The sequence below is a fragment of the Marmota flaviventris genome, chromosome 3 (genome assembly GCF_047511675.1).
Source record: "Marmota flaviventris isolate mMarFla1 chromosome 3, mMarFla1.hap1, whole genome shotgun sequence".
NCBI lineage: Eukaryota > Metazoa > Chordata > Mammalia > Rodentia > Sciuridae > Marmota > Marmota flaviventris.
In genome coordinates, this window is record NC_092500.1 from 24,058,997 (window position 1) to 24,084,402 (window position 25,406).

General features: G+C 35.1%; 1 protein-coding gene across 1 annotated transcript in view; it reads right to left on the reverse strand.

Annotated features, from left to right (window-relative positions):
- Positions 1-25,406, reverse strand: part of Cfap54 (cilia and flagella associated protein 54) — a 308,923-nt gene that overhangs the window by 237,277 nt on the left and 46,240 nt on the right. The window contains exons 16-22 of the mRNA XM_027928857.2: positions 20,115-20,243; positions 19,619-19,745; positions 17,498-17,584; positions 17,288-17,409; positions 7,887-8,063; positions 4,315-4,407; positions 3,891-4,076 (exon numbers count right to left, since the gene is read on the reverse strand). Coding sequence (XP_027784658.2) covers positions 3,891-4,076; positions 4,315-4,407; positions 7,887-8,063; positions 17,288-17,409; positions 17,498-17,584; positions 19,619-19,745; positions 20,115-20,243 — 921 coding nt within the window. The remainder of the gene's footprint in view (positions 1-3,890; positions 4,077-4,314; positions 4,408-7,886; positions 8,064-17,287; positions 17,410-17,497; positions 17,585-19,618; positions 19,746-20,114; positions 20,244-25,406) is intronic.

Consider the following 25,406-nt stretch of genomic DNA (forward strand, 5'->3'; position numbering starts at 1 on the left):
GAATAGTAGAGGGAGGGGGGATGGAAAAGGGAAGGAACTGCAGAATGAAATGACCAAATTATGCTGTGTACAGATATGACTATATCACAATGAATTCAACTTTTAGGTATAGCACCAATTAAAGAATAAATTAATGGAAAGAAGACTAACAAAGTAGAAGAAATGGACTAGGAAAAGGAGGAGAAGAGGGAAGATAGCTAGGGATTGAAATGCAGCAAATTACATTACATGAATTTATGAATAAGTCAAAATGAACCCCACAATTATGTATAACTATAATGTACTAATAAAGACATTAAAAATAATAAAAATTAAGATCACTAGTGGGGGAGGACTTACTTCTAACTGTAACTATACTATACTCATTGACCCTGTCTCCCCTTTCTCTGACTACTCCAAACCCTTGGCTCTGATAACTACCATTCTACTCTCTCCTTCTATGAGCTCAATGCTTTTATATTTCATATATAAGTGAGATCATATATTTTTTGTCCTTCTATGACTGGCTTATGGCTTGTTTCACTTACAGTCCTCTAGGTCCATCCACAGAATTTCCTGGTTTTTAAGCCTGAACAGTTTTTCACTGTCTATGTATAATCTGAGAAATGCAAATTAAAACCATGATGAGATTTCACCTCACACCTGTTAGACTGACTATTATCAAAAAGATGAAAGATAGCGAGTGTTGGCAAGGACGTGGAAAAAAGGAAACCTTTATAACACTGTTTGTGGTATTGTAAATTAGTAGAGTCATTTGGAAAACACTATGGAAGGTCCTCAGAAAACTAAAATTAAATCAACAGTCCTAATACTGAACACAGAAGGGAGAATAATACTAATACTGAACAGATACCCAAAGGAACTAAAATTAGCATGCCAAAAAGACGTCTGCATTCCCATGTTCACAATGGCCAAGATATGGAATCCACCTAAATGTCCATCAACAACAAATGGAATAATGAATTTTAAAATGCCATTTCCTTATCTCAAAAAGCCATTGTTTCCCCTCACTATTTGATTTATAGTTCAATAGTTTATCCATTTTACAAACAGGAAAAACAGGATGAAATAATTTGCCTAAAATCATAATCTCTAAAGTCAAGACTAGAATGCTTTCCACAGATTTCTAGTTTTCAATATAAAATATAATATTTTCACATCATCTAGCCATTCTCTACTTAAAGAAGAAAAATAAAAAGAAATGATGCCAAAAAGAGAAGAGAAATATTCACACAAAGAACCTAATTCAAAAAAGTTCCTAAAAAAAATTTCAGGCAGACTAAATTACTAGCTTCTATGTTAATGGAAAACCTGTCATAGATTCGCCTTGACTTTATTAATGTTTATAGGATAATGTCGAATAAAAGTACAAACTAAAATTTCAAAAGTTAAATTAATCATAAGCATCTAGTAAAATTTCTCTGCATTTTACTTCAAAATATTTATGATAATATGTTTTAAAGAAGAGAACTGTCCTGAAACTAAAAACTAACCACTTTGATGAAAATTAGATTGCCCTTCTAACAGAAAGGCATGTGAAGCTAGAGTTTAAAAGCTTAAACTTAAGTTATAAATTAAGGAGGTTTAATAAGTGAGGAAGTTTTGCTTCAGCCACTTAAAATTATGAGAGAGGATGCCCATAAACTGTCATGAATGAACTATAGAACTGCAAATATAGTATCAATAAAGAAACACAGGTCATTACTTCATGACACTTCTCATTATCCCAGCAGTATAGCTTGGACTTTTATTAACTTTCAATGAGAGTTCTGCCAAATGGAGCCCAAGAGTCAAACCACTCCCTGGAGAAAAATTAGGCCTTGATGAAATATTCAGTTCCTCACAATAACTCCATCACTGCAAATTAGGGAACATATTAAATTCCAAAGAAATCAAAATACCAGAAAACCATGAGCCAATATGACATGCTAAACCAATGGTAGACAATTCCTAGCAATTTCCTCAATTTAATTTTCTGTGAAAAATATGATAATATAAAATGCCAGTGAGATCTAAGCTTATCGCACTAATCAACTATTAGGAGGAAAAATATCACCATAGAATATGATAAAATTTTAGAATAGCCATCAGCTCTACAGCCAACAATAGGCTTAAAATTAGAGGCCTTTGAGACCTAGGTCAATGAGTCACTCTAGTGTGCTTTTCACTGGTGACATGTTTTAAGTCAGCTTTGCATTGCAGTGACCAAAATACCTGACAAGAACAACTTAGAAGAGGAAAAGTTTATTTTGGGCTCACAGTGTCAGAGGTTCAATGTATGGTCTTCTGATTCCATTGCTCTAGGCCTAAGGTGAAGCAGAACATCATGGTGGAAGAGTGTCACAGAGGAAAGCTGCTCAGATCATGACAGCAAAAAAGCAGAAAGAGGGAGAGAAAGCAAGAGAGGATCCAGGGACAACAAATAGTACCCAATGGCATGCCCCTAGTGACCTACTTCCTCCAGCCTCCCCCACCTGCCTGTAGTTACCACCCTGAAGCCCACTCAAATTATTAATCCATTAAATGTATTAATCTACTAATGAGGTTACAGCTCTCATAATCTCATTATTTCACCTCTGAACATTCCTGCATTGCCTAACAAATGAGCTTTTGGGGGGACAACTTATATCCAAACCGCAACATCAGACAACAGTTACTTCAGCAAAAACATTAATTTATAAGTATATCCATAACTAAAAACAATAATGGAATTTATTCAGTGTTTACTATCTGATAAATTCTATAGTTAAACATATAAGATACATATAATATGCATTTATTATTGATACATTATGATACTTAAAAATGATATTCATTTATATATGATATTCATTTAATACTTATAATGCCTCTGGGACGTACTAAGATTATTCTCACTTCACAGATGATAACTACTTGCTTAGTATCACATGGTTATTGTGAGGAGCTGTTATTGGAATTCAGGTCTGTCTGCCTTTATTGATTTAGAAAATTCTCTTCTATGAATTTGTCCTAAGAAATTAATCATGGATGCAAGTAAAGATTAATATTCAATGATATGTATCAAAACTTTTTAATAATAGTAAAAACCTGAAAATATCTAAATGTTCAGCCACAATTACTAAATAAACTATGAGACATCTATAAGATTCAATACCATGGAGTTATTTAAAAATATTCTTGAAGAATATTCTCAAGGAATGAAAAAGTGTCAATTATATATGAAATGAAAATATCAGGTTGTAAAATAACATGCATCCTATGATTTAAATTGCATATTATACATAAATTCATATACTTGTGAATATACATGTGCACTTATATATTTATATATGTAAATATATAAGTGTACATGTAGATGATAGATAGATGGACAGGTAAATTGACACCCCAAAATGAAAGGATGTCTCTGGATCAGGGTTTCTCAACCCTGGCATTACTGACATTTTGTGCTGGATAATGTTTGCTATGGAAGGCTGTCTCCTGCATTGTAGGCTGCTGAGCATCCCCAGCCTCTAGATGCCAGTAGCATCCCACTAGGTTGTGGCAACCCAAAATGTCTCCAGACATTGACAAAATTGCCCCAGAGTCAGAGCTGTTACTCTAGATAATAACAGATAATATATATTTTCCTATACATGCATCTCAGTATTTTCCAACATTTCTAAAATTATTATGTATTACATTTGTAAGCCAGGGGGGAAAATGTTACTGTAAAGAAGTAAACTTACTAATAGGAAAAAGAATGATTCATATGTTATATGACTAACCTGCAATCATGGAAAATATGAATTAGAGGAGCTTTAGACTATCTGCTGTGATTTTTCTTCCATCATAAATTACTTAGTAAGTGCTTAACAGAGAAACCATAGTGGAAAAAAAAAAAAAAACTTAGTAGAAATCTCTTTTACCTGTGTCAGGTACATCCGAGCAGTAACAGCAGAAAGAGGTGGATAAACCAGAATTGGTTTAGTTGTCTCCCCAATAGCATCCCCAACAAGCTTCCCATTAGAAGAATAAGCAGCAACCGCAAATACATATTTTTCATTAGTTTCCAAACCTTTCACTTCAAAAATGCTTTTACCATCAGCTGGAATCTATTAACAAAAACATATTTCAAGTTATACGTGGAAAATCAAAATACTGTGACTTTTAAAATGTAATTAGGTCAAACTTATAAATAAAAAAAAAAAACATTTTTTCACTGTTGGATTTTAGTTATGATCCGAGTTGAAATTAGAATAGATTCATTGAAATAATGACTTCACATGGGGAAAAAAACTATTGTCATTAGTGAGACTTTGGTAAGATTTCTTGACATTTAATACAACATACCGCTTCTCCTGAATTTGGGAGATGGTTGTTATTGAGCCTCACTTTCCCATAGCTTCCTTGTGCTTTACAACCCAAAATGCAGTACCAGGCCACCTGCCAAGGAGAGAGATGAGCCCATCACTTGCAGTCTGTTTAAAAAACATTTAACTTCTTTTATCTCAATGGAAGCAAAAGGAATACTTTTATAAATAAAAATGTAACTATTCAAATTTTAAAATACAAAATAGACTTATGGATATTCTTAGGCTCAATCTTATGAAAGTAAAGACAAATTTAGGGCTAGCTTAGCTGGGATAATGAAGACTAAAATAATATTATTATTATTATTATTATTATTAATAATAATGACATTATTTTAACTACCATTAATTACACAGTTCCTATGTGCTAAGCATCACTAGGAAATTGACACATTCTTAGCATCCCTATAAGATGGCATGACTATTGCCATAAAAATGGGAATGTGTTAAATAATTTTGCCCTAGGGCAGATAGTAGCAGAAGGTGACCTAAAGATAACTTAATCTTGATGGACCTGAGTTATGACCTAATGGAAAAAAATATCAACACTGAAATAATTTGCATATTTTATATAATAACATATGAAAAAAAAGCAAGTGAAAAAAGAATCAAGTTACCCAATTAGAGTATTCAAAATAAAATGTAAATATAATATATGAAAAAACCTGGAAGAAAATGCTCCTAAATAAAGATAGTGGTGGGGTTTGAGTAACTTTTTTCATGACCTTACTTTGATAATTTTTAAATACAGTGCTAAACCAAACACAAAGTACAAATCACAGACACAACCAAACTTAAACTTGATTAAATAGTTAGACTCTGGCCCTTCTGCCAAGATGCTGAGATAATTGGAGTACATTATTGGAATGAACTATGTTCTCACTGCAGAGAAAAAGGGAAGAAGTTGACACCTGAAAGAGTGATATTATGAATAAGACATACTGTTGCGGGTCATTTGGGTACTACTGTGGCCTTCCCTTTTTCCCAGAAGTAATTCCTAAACTGCAGGGAAGCTGGAAAGAAGGCAAATGTAATTGTCTCTAAAAAATAAAAAATAAATACCTTTGACACCCTATGTCTGCTTCTCCTTCCTCCAAGTTAAAAGAAAAATCCTAACGAGAGAGTTGGGGGGTGGGGGGGAACAGGGAATCTAATCTATACAGTGGATCCCAATTCTGTGTAACAGAATTACTTCTTTAAAACAACAACAACAACAACAGTTTGTACAGAATCAACCATTTTTTAAATTGCAGATATCCAAGTCTGCCTGGCTTCGGTGAATTAGAATTTCTGTTACAATTGTCTGACCCCTTGTGCTTTAAAGGCAATTTCTCAGGTGATGATATATACAACTAATTAAAGAGCACTATTCAAAGGCAGGAGAACTGTAAGGAAGAAAGTACACTGAAGGAACCTGGAAGATGGAGGTCAGGAGAAAAAAGTCAGATGAATCTCACCAGAAAATTGGAATAGACTTCCCTTGATTTCCCATGCAAAAGACCACCATTTTAATAGGGTTTAAAAAAAAAGAAAGAAAGACTCTGTTATATGACTTAAAACAGTTATTGTTCTAAGTTATGCCATGTAAAACAGAATCTGGAGGATAAAACTCTCTCTAAAAGCATTTTTACAAGCAGATTTTATGTTTTTAGTTTGTTCCCCTGATGGAAACATCTTAGTTTATGTAACTCTAAGAAGAATGGGTAATTAGAATCTACATCAGAATAGAGACATCATGAACAAATCACTAACTTTGGAAGGAAGATTTCATAAATAATATAAATAGCATTAGCATTTTTAACTATAAAAACAGATTTTAATGAAATGAATGTCTGAACATGAGGTTTAGATAAGACAAAAGATGGCTGAATCTGCACACCAGCAGACTTATCCAGGCCCACGGCACCACCTAGTGCTGATGAGCAGGCAATTGTAGGTGATCTTGCCAGGAACAGCTCTCCTGAGCTGTCCTTTACATCAACTTCACATAAAGGGTCAACTGACAAATACGGGCACTGCAGGCCAAATATGGGACTCTTGTATCTTCCTACTTCCAAGCATTGTAAAACAAACTAGCCACTAGTTTAAAATATGCAACAAATAAGATTTTGGTTACATAAGCCAAGATACTTGAAAACAAAAATAAACCATCCATTCTTCATTCTGTACTTATTTTCCCAAATCAGTGAAGTTCTACTCTTCCACAGATTATCAAAAATATCCAAGTTGAACTTTAAAACTGCTAGCAATAAAAGTAAAGCATTTATTATGGCACAGTTAGATATAAAATGACTGTTACTTTTAGACCCACAATCAAATATCACTATGAGTGCTACTTTTAGTTCTACAATCCCAAAACACTATTATTTTTAATTTACCACTAGTACCTCAAAGAATGAAACAGCACTTCATCCATGTTTAACTTTATACCTCAATTACCTCACACAGAATTTGATAGATTTTAGACAAATCTAAACAGAATGTCATGAAGATTATCACAAACTAATGTCATCAATTACAACTCCACTAATTGCTTTGATAAACTTTACTATATATGTTCAACAAAAGTAGTGGAGAAACATCAGTTGATATGACAAAACCATTTTATATTATCTCATTTTATTTTCACAGAAAACACTTTGCAAAGGAAAAATATTTTCAGAAAATGTATTTCACCTCCCTAAAGTCATATTGATAGTAAGAAGGGAAGCCAGAATTTTCAACCTAAATCTATTTAACTTCAAAGTTTTTGCATACAAAACATGCTAACAAGAATCAGAGGTAAAGCTCTATTTTTGCATACATCATCAAAGAACATGTTGTTGATCATCCAAAAGAAAAAAAGTGCAAATTTTTAAATATAAATTAAGTGGAACCAAATTCTTGTTAGAATTTCAAGTTTTAGTCACATTTAGGCCAACTTCCAAGACACCAGGGATGGGAGAAAAGACTCATCCTAGAAAATACACGAAGATTTATGATTTATGACATGGTTGAAATTGTTACTTGTTTACATTAAATGAATCCACATTTACTTGGAAGAACTTTGGGCAGATTCACCACCTCAAAATTTCCACACTCTGCCCTCATCTCCACTGCTGACTGTGAAAATAACTTCTACTTCTATTCTCTTCAAATGTCTGATTCCACTTAAGAAAAGGACTTCATCTTGAGCGTATATAACCTTATCATGGTGACAAAGATACCTAGAGAGAATTGCTTCTTTATTGTTTTCTCTTTACCATATATTTGGAGACAGCATGGGTATATAGAACACATGTACCTTAGAAGCATATATATCTTAATCATTGGATGATTTTTGCATAATTAGAAAATGACTACTAAGTTAGGCTAACCATGATCACCAATACCATCAATGGAATAAAAGGGAAATGTCATTAAAAATATTCTATATAAGACATACTAATCCAGAGTACAGTGCCTATAAATAAGACAAATTGGGTCCTAAAAGCAATAATAGTATGAATCATTATAATCATAAAAGTATTTATATTGCTTTTCATGAGGCAGAGATCATAATGGGCACCGTACCTTAACATCAGAAATAAATGGAGTAGGTTTCAGTGTCACAGAACAATGTGTTCGGGATAGCAGAAGAGGGGGAGGAGGGATCCTGGTCTTCTTTCTTTTTAAGCCTTCCAAACATTTCTGATATGAATATAGAGCATTTTGTTCTGCTTCAACTTTCTCAATTAAAGAATATGCTTCCTATAATGAAGTGTGGAAACAGAAAAACACATTTCAAGAGATTGAACCTCCTTTATATTTGCAGAAGACTGGTTACATTAAACAACATTATCTTTCTATATGCAATCGTTTTATATACATATACATATAATTATGCAGAATTAGAAAATGGTTACTAAATAATGCTAAGCATGACCACCAATAGCATATTTATATGTCTAAATGTATTATCATAAGTTAATATGAGGCATTTATTTTTAAATCAAACTCTGAATATCACAATCATATTTCCCAAAAGCATATTTATACATCTAAATGTATTATCATAAGTTAATATGAGGCATTTTATTTTTAAATCAAACTCTGAATATCACAATCATATTTCATTATCCTTAAGAAGTTCATAACACAATCATATACATTTATACTGATTAATGCACTTTGAGGTATGACTCTTAGGTAATGAAACTATTGAAACATGAAGTTTGTGATGTGAACATTAAAGAGTTTCCTAGATACCAGAAAAATGAAGAAAAAAATAGACAAAAATACTTATTCTGTAAACCTGAAGGAAAAGCAATCACTTTTTTCAAAGGTTATACACAGATGACACATAAAACAAAAGAGAACATAAAAATAAGATCTAAATAATACTTCAAAGGTAAGGTTAAAAAGATTCATCAGTGATATTTAAATTTCCTAATAATACTTAGTACATCAGAACTGCTAAGCTAATAGTTAAAATAATTTATAATGAATAATATTTTAGTCTTGATAGTTCCAGGTAAACTTGCTCTACTAGTTTTTACTTTTCTAAGATATTTAAACATTTTTAACAATAATTACTGATTTTTTATAAACATGATAAACTAGGAAAGTGTTCTCTCTAGAATCATTAAAATATTAATTTTAGTTAATGCCAAAATATCATAAAAGTCCAAATATAGCACTCTTGGTGCTATATTTTAGTGAAACACTAAAAGAATTATCAATAAAATTAAGAAGGACACTATTCCCATTTTATTCTGGAAGTTCTATCCAATTTAACAAAACACAAAAGAAGAGACCCTAGAAATGAGAAGGCAGTATGTCTGTCTATCAAATTCCAACTATATTTCACTCTGATACAAAAACCTGTGCTGTTTCCTCTACAGCAGACAAGTTGAGCTAAAATTTTCCATTTGGAAATCTTAACCTCAAACTCAAAAGAATGGATGAGACTAGAGACAGGATTTGGGTGTGCTTCAAAGCAAAGGGAAACAAAAGATATTCTATTTTGAGCATTTGGTTAATATGTCTTCAATTGCATCACAGGCTATAAAGATCAGGGTACTTCAGATTGTATCATAACAGGTAAAATCAGATTAAGGAAAAATTATGCAACTACAGGGAAGGAGACCAATACCTTGAAAATCTGGAGACACATCCTTTCTCTGGATTATGTTTGGAGCCTAGAAAATAAACCAGCATTGCTGGCCCACATGCCCTGATGTTATCTCACCCTGCTTTCAACCCCATCTCAATTTACTGGCTACCTGCCCTGGGGTACCCACATATAATCCCAAAATTGTGTTAGGCAGTTCCTGCTCCAGTGAGCTAGTTATACATGATCATCTTCCAACTTGACTCTAGCATCTTCTATCTATGCCTATGAGCCCCAAAAGGATCAAAACCTGCTTATGTTCTCTGTCATGGGCTGTCACACAGACATCTCTCAGACTGGCTATTGATCAGTATCATCTCTAGAATTTAAAATTTTAAGATGGTTTATTTCCAACTCAAAATTAAAATCTCCAGGGTAGGGCTTGAGCATTTGTCTGATTAACGGATGCCAAGGATACGTCTAATCAACCCCTGCTCTTCTTGCCCTTCAGTGACTCCTCCAGTACTTGATGCATAAATTACAAACCTTTCTATTGGCCTTTCATTCCAACCATGATCATATTTATTTTCTAGCCTTATCTCCTTTTCTTTCTATTTCCTTCCCTCTCTCCTACCTCCCTCTCTATCCAACCTAACCTCTGAAGCCACAAAAGAAAAAATTTCACTCATCCACTGAGAACACTACACTTTTTCATGCCTCTGAGAAATTCCCTCTTCCTAGAGGTTCTTACAACTTCTTCTCTGCTTCAAGACCCACTCAAACATCATCTGACACTTCTAAGACAGCACCATGTACTTAGGTATTCCAAGTTCTTCATTCTTTATTTTAGCAGATATTTACAATATGTAACTTGTATGTATGACTGTCCACAGCCTCTAAACAATAAGTGTCTTATTGGAAGAGGCACTGCTTTATTTACCTCTTTGGGTTCAATCAATGTGTTCTGAATGAAAAACATACTAAATTATAACAGAAGAGGAGATAGAATTCTGATTATCTTTTTATGATGTGTTTAAGATAGCATAATTAAAATGTTCTCATCGAGTCTTGATCCATTTTAACTTAAGACCTCCTACTCAGATTCCATGACCTGATTTGAAACAGGTTAGCAAAAAAGCTTTAAATTTTTAATAAAAGGTCATGAAATAAAAGTTGAAAACACGGCCCTTGGTTTTGGTAAATTAGATAAATTCTATACTAGAACTTAAGACCAACCCTAATGCCAAGTAAAAATTAGAATTCAAAATTAGAGTCAAAAAACTGACCTGTTAATTAGATTTCATTAGTAAGAAAATGATTGGGGATTTCTTAAGGAGATTCTCCAATTAGAAACAAGTAAGTAGCATGGGGAAGTAGGAATCAAGAAAAAAAATTCCCTTGTAAACAGCTACCCTCAATTTTGAGACACTGTCATCAATAAGGATATGAACATTGTTTGCAACAACTAATGTATTATAAAATGGCAAAATCTAGATAATCATTCCCTAATCAGAGACCAAGAAGTAGATTTCCATGGCATCACACAATGGAAAAGAACTCAAACCTCACTTTCCCTTGTCTAGTACAGAATTGGGAAATTATAAGGGCTCACTAACTTGAAAGAAGAAATAATCCTTTATATATCCAGAGAAAGGTTCATCCAGGGAACCTCAGTAGGAAGGGACTTCTACAACTCACAAGGGGAATAAGTTCTGAGTGTTCTTTCAATGATGGTATGTGCTGCAATGTGCCCTGCAAAAACAGTCAGGTCCAAATCATCTTTATCTGGATGTAAATTTCTCTGCCTACAGCTTCCATTAAAGAAAACAAGACCTGCCTCTCTTCACAAGCTACCCAGTGCTGATGAAGACAGGTTGACATTAAATACATTTGACACAAGCTTGACACCCACAGTGCAGCAAAACACTAATGGAAAGATGTAATGCAATCTTGAGGGCATGATTAAGACATATGTAAACAGCTATCACAGGACTGGAATGATAAAGTGCCCCATTTACTCCTATTGAGCAGACCTCCCTGAGGTATAGTGTGGTTTCTCAACATGATGATGTACATGGCAGAAGAAGAAGAAAAGTAGATTAAGTCATATCCAAGAACCCTGGGAAGGAATATTGCTGAGATTAAAATAGGCAATTTATAAGATAAACCTAAGAGAAAACAAAGAAAGAAAAGTGTAGTCTTATAAAGAGAAATATCTAAAGCAACACATAATAGTTCAAAAAGAATGTTTCAGAGTGTTTAAAGTGAACTTAGTAATAATAATAAAGGCTAACTTACTGACTGCTGACTCTGTACCAAAAGCTAAGCATTTTAAATGTATCATTTCATTGCATCTTCCCAAGAACCCCCACTTTACAGATGAAGGAATTAAATCAGAGCATCAATAAGTTGACTTAGGTCACACAGCTAATCAGCAGCTGAAGCAGAACTCTATTCCAAGACTTTATACTCCTAACCCCTGTACTATCTTGTCTCAATACAAAGCTAAGTTTAAAAAAAAATAAGGAAAGGCAACCTAGATGAAGTTTCCCATGCAGGACCTTTAGAACACTTGAAAGAAAAACAAAAATACATAGCACGCTAAATAATATGTAAATATGCTAACACATAAATATGCTAAAATATTCTGTCTGTAGTTTGAAACCTGGGGGACAAAACATGACCTCATAGGAGGGGAGGAGCCAGAATGAGAAAGACCTGGCTCTTTTATAAGGAAGATTTCAGCATGGAACAATTAAGAGGTGAGAAGATGTCTGAAATCATATATATATTCTCCTCCTTCCCCCCCACTAAAAAAATAGAATTGACTTAAATGATACAAAATCGAAAAAAAATAATTAAATCCATTTGCTGCTAGCATAGTCAATAGAGTGATATTTAGGGGACACCAACATGTAAATTTGAAAAATATTAAGTCCGGGAGTTATGGGCTTCATCATTAGTTCAGGTTCCAAAATGGGACTACATAATTATATTGTGTAATTTGTATCAATTACAAAAATAATAATAATAATCTGCAAAGCATAATAGTCCTTTGCTTAGAGTTGAGATGCTATTACTGGAATCTGGAAGTGTTAAACTCATCTCAACTGCAGATTCATTTACATTCCAACAAATAGCTTTAGGAGGAAACTAGATGCAACAATTGGGGGGTTTTGCAGCAGAAACAACTGAAGAACCGCATCTGGACCAAAGCATTCCTGACAGGTAGAAGACCTGCTGAACGTAGTTACCATGTGATCAGGACACACATATTGGGAGGAATGATTTGACAAAGTTTCATTCCCTAAACAAGACAAATAAACTTCTTTTCCTTGGTAATCATTGTCTACTGGGGTGTGCCAACTAAAGTTTTAGTCTTTTCATCCCAGTCCTGAAGATCTGGACTCCTAGGACGGGTCAATCAACTGGCCCTACTGGCATCACTGGTCTTCCTCTTGAGGACTAGGGTTCCTCATTACAGAAAGTCCTCAAGGTAATGTTTGGATGCAGTACAGAAAACTAGAGAATGGAATGCTGCCCTGGAAACCTTAGCACTTAGATTGAGGGACATTCCTGACTCTTTCCATTGAGAAATTTCTTCTGTAAAGGTGCTAGAAGTCCAGCTGGTGGACTCTGGTGGACTGGGTGCAACAACATAAGCCACAGAATGAAGCAGATAAAATGGACTTCCATAAGTCAAACAATGAAGACAGAAAAATAGGAAAAAATAAATCTCCAAATCAAGAAAAAAGTCAGTCATCTCATTTGGAAGGTTGATAAGTTATTACCAAAGGTTTGTCCCTCATTCATGGTAAAAAGTTGGTCCACTTTTAATTGATTTGAAATGAAACAGACACCTAATGGGATTATCTGGCCCCACAAGGATAGGAAACTTTTGAAAAACTGAGACAAAGTATGAATTATTTAAGAGTTCAGAAAGAGACCCGAGTTTTTTATACCTTTTTATGGTACCAGGTGACGCATCAATTACTGATTTGGGGACAATTTTATTACAAGAGCATGATAATGCAAAACATTCTGTAATATACCCAGCGAAAAATGAATGTCAAGGGAAAGAAGTTTATTTGTCTTCTTTAAAGAAAGTTAGTTTGGCAATTATTTGAGCCATAGCATCATTGTTTAGGAGAGTACCCTGAGGACTGATCATTAAGCCTTAACACTTGGATAAAACTGCCACTGAGGAGCAGAGGTGGCTACAGACGGTTACAGGACATTGAAATAAATATTCGGCATGTCCCCACTTGGTGAAAATCCTTGCAGAGGATCCCTCATAAAAAGCAGAACCTCTAAACACATCTCATGAGTCTATCCTAATAAGATACAATACTCACAATTTTTCTTAAGTTAAAATAGTTTCATTTAAGAAGCAGAAGGAAAAGATATGCCCTGGAAACTTGAGATTTCCCATCTCTCCAGGATGCCCCCAGCCTCAGTGAGAGGAAGGAGTGCATTATGGCAATATAAAAACAAGACTGAGTCATAAAAAAAAGGAAGGGGAAAATCCCAGAGGTTTTACTCTCCTTGGGATCCAAGAGCCCACAGGATTGATACTGGGAGAATTTCTAAAAGAAAAATAAGGTTTATTTTCCATAGAAATAGAACTGAAGCATCAAAGTCCTCCAAGTATATGATCTTAGAAGCACCTGCTGAAAAAAAAAAAAAAGGATGGGAACATACCCCAGAAGATCATTGCCCCCTTGGCCTTGTCAGTTTGGACTACCCAACACTGCCAAAACTCCATCTTTCAAATGTTGGAAATTCAAATTTAAAGAAGCTCTTCCCTAATACTGCCAAGGACAGATTTCTCCCACCTTAAACAGTGGCAGCATCTGTCCATCCACAGCCCTTGGCCTGATGTAAAAGACTTCTCATGACTCGTCTCTACTTTCTCTCTGGTCTCATATACATGATGAGCCTCTCCCTGACCCTTCTCCTACCCCTGGTGCTTCTAAGCCAGCTACACTGAACAACCCGCAGAATGGCAAGTGCTCTCTGCCCTTGTACCCTTGGGCCCTTTGGACACAGTTTTCTCTCTGCCTGGAATATCCTTTCTGCTCTCCGCTTTCTCTGGCTACTTGGTATTCTTTCAGTCCTCAACTTTATTTTAATACCATGTCTTTCTAAATTCACCTTTGTGTCACCTGTCTTTCAGGATTCAATGTCACCTGAGCTCTCCTGGAGGTTTCCTTCAACACCCCCACTGTTGAGTTAGGTACTCCCTTGAATTCTCCTAGCACTCTTGCAATTAAAGCTCCTATACAAGGGACCCACAATCATCTATTTACTTGTCTATATTTCCACAAACTGGATTTATCTATGAATAAATTTCAGGGACCACAAAGAGCAGGTGGGGACCAGAAAAGTGGGACCACAAAAAATAAGGCAATTCATCAATATTTGTGAATAAATAAAGGATTTCTTGTTTGTTTTTATCTCTTGTACTCAGCAAAATACCGGACACATAGTGAACTTTCAATAAATATTTGCTCAATGAATCCCAAGCACTCAAAATTATTTTTTGGATGGATAAATTGATGGACAGATGACCAGAAAGCATTACATAGAGAAACCTTAAATTCCAATATTCTACTTGTTAACCTCAAACACTTACCCTTCCGGCTGTCTCACACCCTCATTTCCTAGCCCCTGATTCGTTCTCATAGAGATATCCAGTCTTTTGTTATTTCCACAGTTACCTTGATGGTGTTACTTTGTTCTCCATTCAATCTGCACTCATTTCTTTTTCATACCATGAACATTTAATCCCTACCTTCATTCAAAAAAAAAAAAAAAAGAACCTGCAGAAGTCTTCGCTGTCATAAACATTCTGCTTCACTTCTATTAAAAACACCACTTCAGGATAATGTCATATTACTGTGAGGATGGGGCTCTTGCTCTCCAACCTCAGCAAGAACTTCGTGATGTAGGACAGTCCTTTTTCTTGGTGGGGGCTCATCTATTCTTCCCCACTTTCCAATCATCTTCACCCTCCCCATTCCAACTGCCCCACCACCTCCATTTCTGGCAGATACCTACGCCTCCTACTTTATCAAATTAATGAGATAAGAAAGCATCAACTTGGGCTGGGGCTGTAGCTCAGTGTAGAGTACTCGCCTGACACATGCAAGGAACTGGGTTCAATCCTCAGCACCACATAAAAAAATGAATAAATAAAGGTATTGTGTCCATCTACAACTAAAAGTATTTAAAAAAAAAAAAGAAAGAAAGAAAGAAAGAAAGCATCAACCCAACTCCCTACTTCATGCCTATAAACTTTTTATATCTGTCAGTTGCTCCTTCCCTGCTGTATCAAAGCATAAGGGGTTTGCCCTGCAGCCCACCCTCAACTGAAGATGATCCCCTTTATCTGTGCTTTCAATCTCATCCTCTTCCCTCTCCTGTAGGACTTTACCTCATACATTAACTTCATATGTTAACTTCTCGTATCTTTAATTTCTCTCTTTGTTCTGGCTTTTCATCATTAGCATAGTAATATACTAATTTTTTCTCTTAAACCCCTCCTAACTCTGTATCCCTCTCTTTAGCTTTTCTTTCCTTCCCTTATCAGCAAATTACTTGTAGCATGACTCTCTGTCTTCTTCCTATGACATTCACATTTGGATTTTAAATATACTCCAAAGGTCCATGTGTTAAAAGCTTGGTCCCCAGCCCATGGTGCTGCTGGGAGGTACTAGAACCTTTAGTAGACATGGCTTAGTAAGGGGAAGTCAGGTCATGGCCCTCAAAGGAGATTTTGGGATCCTGGCCTCTCCTTGCTCTTGCTTCCCAGCTACCATGAAGTGAACAGGTTGTTTTTGCGATACACTACCATCATGTTGTACTACCTCGCCACAGGCCCAAATGCAACCTTGCCAAATGACCATGAACCAAAATAAACTTTTCCTCCTTTCAAGTTGTTTGTCTCAGGCACTTTGTCACAGCAATGGAAAAGCTAAGTAACACAGCCAGTGAAAACTTTTACAGATCATACACAGAAGCAAAAGTAAAGAAGATCTCATAACTTGAAATGTGATTGTCATCAGGAAATTAAACTAATATCAACATTTAGTAAACCTGCAAGAAGACAGAAGAATTTCCAGGCCAGAGTGAAACACAATTGAAGGAATCAACAAGAGTCAGACACATTTTAGTATGCACAAGACCCTGGTTTAATTGCCAGCACTCAAAAAAATAAACAAACAACAACAAACAGTATCAATAAGAAATGAGAGGATCTATTGTTATGTATATCTAAAAAGAACAAATTTTTAAAAATTAAAAGATTGGAATGTAAATTTTCAGTATCCATCTGAGAGAGAAGGTACTTTAGCCAAAGGATTTTTCGCATTTTAATTCCATGGTAAGAAATGCACTAGGCTGGCACAGTGTTGTATCAACATTGTAATTTCCCTTACTGTGACTCCTGATTTTATTTGGCTTCCCATACAGCTTGTTCCTATAGAAAGAGAATCTCGTATTTTAAGAAAGTTCAGGACTAGAGGAATAGAACAGTACCCCTGCTTAGAACAGACTACATATAGTTAATAATGGAATATAAAAGCAACAAATTTTTTTGGCAGGGGGTTACCAGGGATTGAACTCAGGGGCATGCAACCACTGAGCCACATCCCTAGCCCTACTTTGTATTTTATTTAGAGACAGGGTCTCACTGAGTTGCTTGGTGCCTCACTGTTGCTGAGATTGACTTTGAACTCATGATTCTCCTGCCTTAGTCTCCCAAGCTGCTGGGATTATAGGTGTGTACCACCACGCCTGGCTGTCACAAATTGTTTTTAAGAAAGAGAAATAAATGTAACATAAATTGTACATCAGTAATAAAGAAATGAAATATTATTACCATCAAAAATTTCTGTGAAGTTGTACAGGTTTCATCTTTCTCATATAATACAAGAGCTTTCTGCATTAAGTAAATTGCTTTGGATAGTTTGTTCTTCTTTATTTTATTCATTACACTTAATTCTGCAAAAGCAAACATTTTACCAAAGGGAAAGATGAAAATTATTATTCAAATTCTTCTGGAAATACAGGTTATCCCCATCTTAATTACCTGTAAAACAATCATCACTTCTGGATTGTTTTTGCTTTTCCGAACCTTTGGCAGAAATGTTTTTGCTCGCAGTTGGAATCTGCAAAACTTAAGAAGACCTTTATTACAACCAGATTTGTGTCCAAGACAGGAAATAGTTTTAAAACATTAAAGAGTAAGTAACTCTTCATTAAATTATTGCTTCCTCTATTATATCTTTTTAATCAATAGATAAAAAATTAAATATATTTACTATGATACAGTTTTTTGTCAAATCATCTTTTATTTGCCACAGTATACCTCAGGACATAGAATTTCCAAATTGTAAAAGGATTTCACTTTTTTAACTTCACCTTAAATAAAATCATTGAGAAGGTGAACTTTTGTTCATTTTATCTTTTGCATAAAATATAGATGGCAAGTCCTGATATGAATCAGCCTTTCTAGAGAAACTGTTTTATCTTGGTCCCTGCAAGAGCTCCGAGTACCCAGGAAGACCAAATCCTGCTCAACTGAAACACAATTGGTTGCCAGTTTGTTAATCTTGGTGTATAACTAGGACTGACCATTGTGGTGGTCCAGAAAAGAAAGGAACCCAGATGAGGGAGAAAAGGATGAAGCTATGCTATCCCAAGGAGATAGAAACCATTGGCTTGATTCTTGATTTTCATATCCGATCCTCAAGAGACCTGGTAATACCTTCTTTCTGTCTTTCTGTCCTTGGAAGGTATTTCTGGGTGCCTATAATGACCTTACAATAACTCCCTTTCGTAGAGTTTTAATTATTTGTGCTAATTCATATGCATAACCCTGGGGTGATGACTGATGAAAAGATGGCAAAAGACAGCATTAAAGAATATAAGGTTTCTTTAATGGCAAAGGATAAGGAAACTTACTTGGCATGGGGATAGCAATGCAAAACAGAAAGTAATGCACCATTCTCTCAGTACCTAGGGTTTTATAAATGCTAATTAAGCTCTCCTGATTATAATCTTTGGTGATAAGGAGGACAGGATTTTAAGAAAACTGAATGCCAGACACAGATGAGTCATATTTAATAACATAGTCACATACCGGCAACCACTGTGAAGTTCTTGAATCAGAATGATATAAACAGTATTTAGGGAACATCAATCTGGCAGTAGCACACTTAAGTGAAGAAAGACAAGAGAAACAAAGTGCTAATCTGTGCTAAGGTGGTAGTTCAATAAAGCAGAGGAAAATTCAAGAAGCCCAGAGACATTGCAAAAAATAACAAGTAATTCCATTTAAAATTTAACTCAGTTCTACCATCAATATCTTTAAGTGGTCTCTGATTTAAAAAAAAAAAAATGGCTTTCAAAGACTTATGGACGACAGAGAATACACTATTTAGTCATAACTCCATGAGTAAATAAGACCCAATTTCTGCACTAATGAAGATAATACTAAATGAGAACATTTTTTTTTTTTTTTGGTGCTAGGGATTGAACCCAGGACCTTGTGCATGCAAAGCAAGCACTCTACCAACTGAGCTATACCTCCAGCCCTAAGCTATACTTTCAACCCTAAGCTATATCGCCAGCCTGGGCTTGTTTCTTAAAGGAAACCTGACACAATGATTTTAGACATATTTTGAAATATATTTCCTAACTAAATTTTCTCAGCCCAAAGAATGTTCAAGGTTATTATTTTAAGTAACCTCACTTATGTATTAGGCAAACATAATCAAGTTTTCAATTTTATGAAGACACAGAGATATTTAACTATTATTTGTTTCTCTTTATACCCAGTAGGTCATATGGGAAACAGTTTTTAAAACCACATAAATGTTTAAAATAAGATGTGAAAGGAAGAAAAAAATGAAAGGATGAAAACAAGGATCTTGGTAGGCACAAAATAATTGTTTTCTTGACTGAATTTTTAAAAATGCTAATAATTTCCTATAACTCTAGGAAGTATAATTATACTTTTTAAAGAAGTTAACTGATTTGATATACAAAGTGCAAAGCAATGGAAAGTACAGATATTAATCTGAGAAATGAGAAAATATAATCAAATTTATCTAGAAAACAAGAACTCAATTACACATTTAACTGATTCTATAATTGAACTTGGCTGAAAACTGATTTAGTATAAGTTCTTTGTTTTGATGACTACTACCTTGCAATTGGTCGAGAAGTACAACAGCTATCCGGTGCTGAGCTTGAATTAGTTCAAGATGCAAATCCATTATGAAAGTATTTGCTGTGATTGGTTTGTAAGAATTTCCATCTACCTCAGGGGCATACTTTGGTCCAGCAAAGTTGAAGTAGAAATAAAAAGAAATATAGTTATCAAAACATCCAAACAATAGCCATGTCCTATTATCACTCAAGTTATCATCTTACTCATAGCCATCAAATTCTGCTCACTTCTTAACCCCAAGCACGTGGCTCACATGCCAATAAATACGCTCCTAGAATTCATCAGGGTGCTCTTCATTGACATATCCAAAGACTACTTGCTCTTCTTGATTTCTTCTGGGAACAGAGGAATATATTTCTGTCCCACGAAAGGAAAACTACCACATGCTTATTAAAACCTACTTGTAAGGAAGGTCAGTCCTCTTCCACCTTAAGTAAAACTTCAACCCAATATAAGATTTTTCCATTCCTACCTTGACATAGCAGTGGTCAATTACTGGTGATCCACTTGGCAAAGTAGTTAAAACATAATTAAAATTCATCACACCAATTACTTTGTCAAGAAGTTCATAAGCAAAAAACAACTGTTCCACGGGACTTTTCTAAAATAATTTTACAAACAAAAAAGAGAAAAAACTTCAGCAAAAGTCATATGTAAAATTTCTAAACTCTTTAACAATAATCAAAACCAAACAATAGAAAATTATTTAACAGAATTTAAATAGTCTAACATCAGCAATGCTGTGTCCCTTACTGAATGTCTTTATCTTGGACTGAATGTCAAGTAGTAGCAATGAACATGAAAATAAAAAGATATTTCATCATTTTTCCAAGCATAAGTTAAACTTTTCACAAATATGTATAACTTCTATTCGTTGTTTTCAATCTGATTTGTTGATTTTGAAACCTGTACAAAAATGCACAGGTAAATTTTAAAATAGGACTCACATATTTTTGTTGTTTTCACATACTTAATTTGAAAAAAAAATATTATTTTTGAAGGCTCAGAATCCCAGAACTAAAGGTTTAGACATATAAGAGTCCCACAAATCTAACATCTAAACCATGATTTTCAAAAAGTAAATACCCTTTAAATGTAACTATTCTCACAGAGAAACAAATATAGAGAATAATATAAAGAATAGGCAGCTTTATCTGAGTTTTCAAATTCTCCACATTTTTCCAAAATTTTTTATTTAGAAAACAAAGCATAAACATATATGCATAAAATAGAAATGCCCTATATAACTGTCCACAAAGCTATTTCTCTTTTCTGCCCCTAGAGGTAGCCATTGACCATGAATTGGTTTTACCATCCTTTTTCGCATGCTTTTAAACTTTCTCCATGTGAATGTGTTCTTAACAATATGCAAAATTACTGTGCATAATCTTTAATTCTCTCTTATAAAATTCTGCTTTTTTCTCTCAACCATATGTTGTTGAAAGTTACTCAAGTCGGTGTATGTAACTCAGAGGGTCAGGCAGAGTTTGGTTGTGAACACAGAAGCACTCCAGGTATTTTAAGCAGAAGGATGTTTAATGCGCAGAATTAGAGACATCCATCACCACTGGAAGGCATGGGAGAGGAAGGGTCAAGAAAGCTGCCAGTGACAATTTGACTTCATGCAATTCTCAAGGGTTCCTCAGAAGCCTCTGTGAATTTAAGACTCTAGGAGATAGCTGACAACAACCTCAAGCTTCTACTTGCTGGGTATGGCTGGTAAATTCACACCTCCCATCTGCCAATGCACAATGAGAACTATCTCTCCTCTCTCTCTCTCTCTCTCTCTCTCTCTCTCTCTCTCTCCTCTTTTGCTTACAAATTCATGCAAATGCCCCTCATTGGAAGACCAATCACCTAAAGCACATGGAAATGAGATGCTGGGAATATAGTTCCGGGCTTCCCCCCTATAATTCAAAGGTTACTATAGAGGGGTCCACAATGATACCAAGCTGACTCGAATTCAAGGCCACTCTAGCCATTCATTCCTATAGCTACAATGAACTGGTGTCACTGTGAAGAGTATGCCACAATTTATTCCCTCATCTGATGAAGGACATTTAGATTGCTACTACTAAATATACTGCAATGTCTTGCATGTATCTGTGCATAAAGACAAAATTAATTCCCTTATAGTCTTTATATCTTTTTTTTTCTGTTTTCTCTTTTATTCATCTAAAATTTCCAGGACATGTTGAACAGAAGAATGACAGATATCCTAATGTGGTTACATCAGTTTTGATTATTGTTAAATTAAAGGGACTGCCTTTAATGTTTCACTCTAGGCATGACATTCACTGAGGTCTGTGGATGACACTTTTTATAGGATAGGGAAGCCTTCTTCTATTCCTAACTGCCAAAAAGAGTCCTTTTTCAAAAGGATGGCTGTGGATTTTTGTCAAATGAAGCTTCACCTCTTCACCTAGTGATGTGGTCATATTTCTCTCCTTTAATCTGTTAATGTTAATATTGCATTATAGATCCTCCTGTGTAAAGTCATCCTTGCATTTCCTGGAATATACACAATTTGATTGTTTTTAACCATTCACAATATATATCTCCACTAAAGAAACACAAGCTTAGGGAGGTTCCTGAGTAATCCAAGTAGTATAAATTCAAACAGCAAACCTCCTGGAGGACAGACCCAAGATTATAAATCAATTAAGGAGAGAGATTTTCTCCCATGCACTTCTCGGGACCCAAATTAAGTAAACTCTCTGTATAAACAGACAGTTTTTTCTTTTTTTTCTAACATACCCTTTCCTAGGATGCAGTCTTATAGGTTCTAGCTTTATGTGAGGGTCTCAGTGCCAAGCCCATCTGTCAGGTGCCCAAGCCTCATCTCCTACCCCTGGACGGCCAGTAAACATCTTGGCTTCCTTAGCAGTATGCCCAGCAACCCACTGCAGCACCCACTTTTGAGCTTACCGTTCTGGTTTTCAGCTCACTATTTCAGCTTTCAATTTTGGCCCCTAGCATTTACCTTACTTTCTTGTGAGCTCTGAAATGTGCCTGAGAGATATTTGTTCAATGTTGTACAAGATTCTAAGTGTTTTCTAGCAGAAGGACTTTTAAGTCATCTAGGTTGCTATTTGACGAGAAACAGACGTCTCTAAGGATTCCTTTTTAAAATTGAAAAATTTCAAAGACCACACACACCCACATATCATCATTATCACGACTACTTCATTATCAACACAGCTAAAAATTAATTAAAATGTGCTCCTGCTACTGGGTTAAGTGCTTTACACAGACTAATCCTTTAATTGCCATAGCCCTATAAAATATACACTCTAGTTATCAAAATCTTAAAATCCATTTGTTGAAGAAACAGATGCTATGCATTCAATAAAACTATAAAATAGTTTCATGTTATATAATACCAACAGTACCTAATCTATTTTTTCACACTGTAACTTGTACTTATGCAAGATATACAACTTATTCCCCTACAGACTCTGCTAGGTAAGCATATGGATTTTGGATTCTCCTTATGATAAATACTTGGTCTTGTTTCCCCACTTGGTTCCCCAAGGTGGGTCTGAAAATCCCACATTGAGATTTGGTGTACCACATGAGACATAAAAGAAACCATGATCAGCTACCATATACCAGATACTGGTTTCCACAATGTTACTAATATCTGGTTTAAACAAGATAACAACCCAATAGTAATAGGGACTATTAATAATTTTACTAATGAGGATATATGATCAGATTAAATCATTTATACAAGGTCATGTAGTCAATATCACAGTCAAGATTCAACTCCAGGTCTAACACCAAACACTGGACTCTTAGGCCACACCAATGAATCACTTCTACCACACCTACCATACTCCAGTACAGCTAAGCAGGCTGTGCACTGCACAACTTTAGGACCTACCATTCAAACTGCTGTCATCACAGACTTATACTTTTATTTAGACAATTTCTTAGCAGATGGCAATGAATAATCTTGAGAAGAGGATACGTGTTTCTAATTTAAATAATAATAGCAATAGTTCACTAATGGTCTGTTTCTTTGTTCTAAGAAACCCACTTCATTTAGAGGCTTTAACTGCCAGAACATTTCTATCTCAAGCCAAAATCTAGCACTTATGACTTCCACTAGGATTCCTATTCCTGCCTCAAAGAATAAATAGAGAGAATGAGAGTCAGCCTCAGAGAATAAGGGCCATTCCACAAAGTCACTGATTCTCAAACTCTAGCGTCCTTAAGAATCTACATAAGGAACTTTAAGAACTCCACATCCATAATTCTGGTTGAATGTGTCTGGAGTGAGAAGCAGGAAGCTGTATGCTTGGCGAGCACAAGAAGTGATCCCTAAAAAACCCTGTCAAACAGCTATGAAGTCTCCTCCACCTGTTACGCAGGACAGTCTCTTTCCAATTTGAGATTTCTCAAATCCAAGAGCAATATAGAATAAAGAACTGAAACTTAGAAGATGCACATTCGTTTGAGAAAGTAAATTCAGAATGAACCCCTCCCCTTTTCTTCCTATACGTTCATAATGATAACTGGATTCGCACCTAATCCCTTAGGACTTTATGTACAAGTACGACAGAAATGTAGCTGAAACCACACTTTTTAAATGATCACTTGTTCTTATATTTCAAAGGGCTGCTACAAATAAAGATGACAGGAGCAGGTAGTATATTATTAAAGACACTTAAAGTTATGTATTTCTATGCATTAGAAAAATAAATATCCTGAAGACTTCTTTTTAATCAAGAGGCAATGCAGCACAGGGGTTAAATGCCGGGACTATGAGGGCAAAACATCTAAGTCAAATCTCCAACCCCTTACCCTGTGACTGAACAAGTTGGATGTGGTGAAAATGAACACCACAAGCACATGAATCTACTTGGGTGGATCTCAAAAAATACAATGCTGAGTAAAAAGCAAGCTGGACAGGAATACACACGGTATGACATTAATTACACAAATTTTAAAACAAGTAAACAATACTCCATACTGACTCAGAACGCACACATAGGTAATAAAAGTGGTAAAATGCCTGAAATTTATAATCAGATATAAGTAGATATTCCACAATGAGAAAAGGGGTTTTATGCTCCAATAATGGAATACATAGTACTTTATATTTCTTTGGAAAAAACACATTGCTCATAAACTAATCAATTCCTCTGAGAAATTTCCCAGCAAAGAATTCTACTGTGTTCAATCCAAAGCCACTCAAGGTCCATGATCATGGTATCATTTTCTGATACACAACACCGGCATCATACAGGACAGAGTTTGCTAATGTTCCAGATTTTGCCAATAAATAAGGGAATATAATGAATGTAGGTAGTGGGTATGGGAATAGGAATGATAGAAGAATGAATCAGACATTATTACCCTATGTGCATATATGATCACACGACCTCTGTAATCCTACATCGTCTACAACCTGAAGAATGAGAAGTTATACTCCATTTATGTACGTTGTGTCCAAATGCACTTACTGTCATGTATAAATAATTAGAACAAGTAAAAAATAAGTGAATATAGATGTAGATATATATCAGTCCCCAGAACCCCATTCAGATCTACAGGACAACACAATGCATGATGTACAGAAATAATTCAAATATTGTAAGAAAAGAATAATAAAGAAGAGGAATAGCTACTCATCCCCCACTCCTTTCTCCTCTTAAGTAATTGCTCACTGAGAACTTCCCAAGGGCCACAGCTATTCTAAGTGCACTGTGATCAGGTAATAACTCATTCTATCTGTCAAAGGCATTTGCTGAGTAGG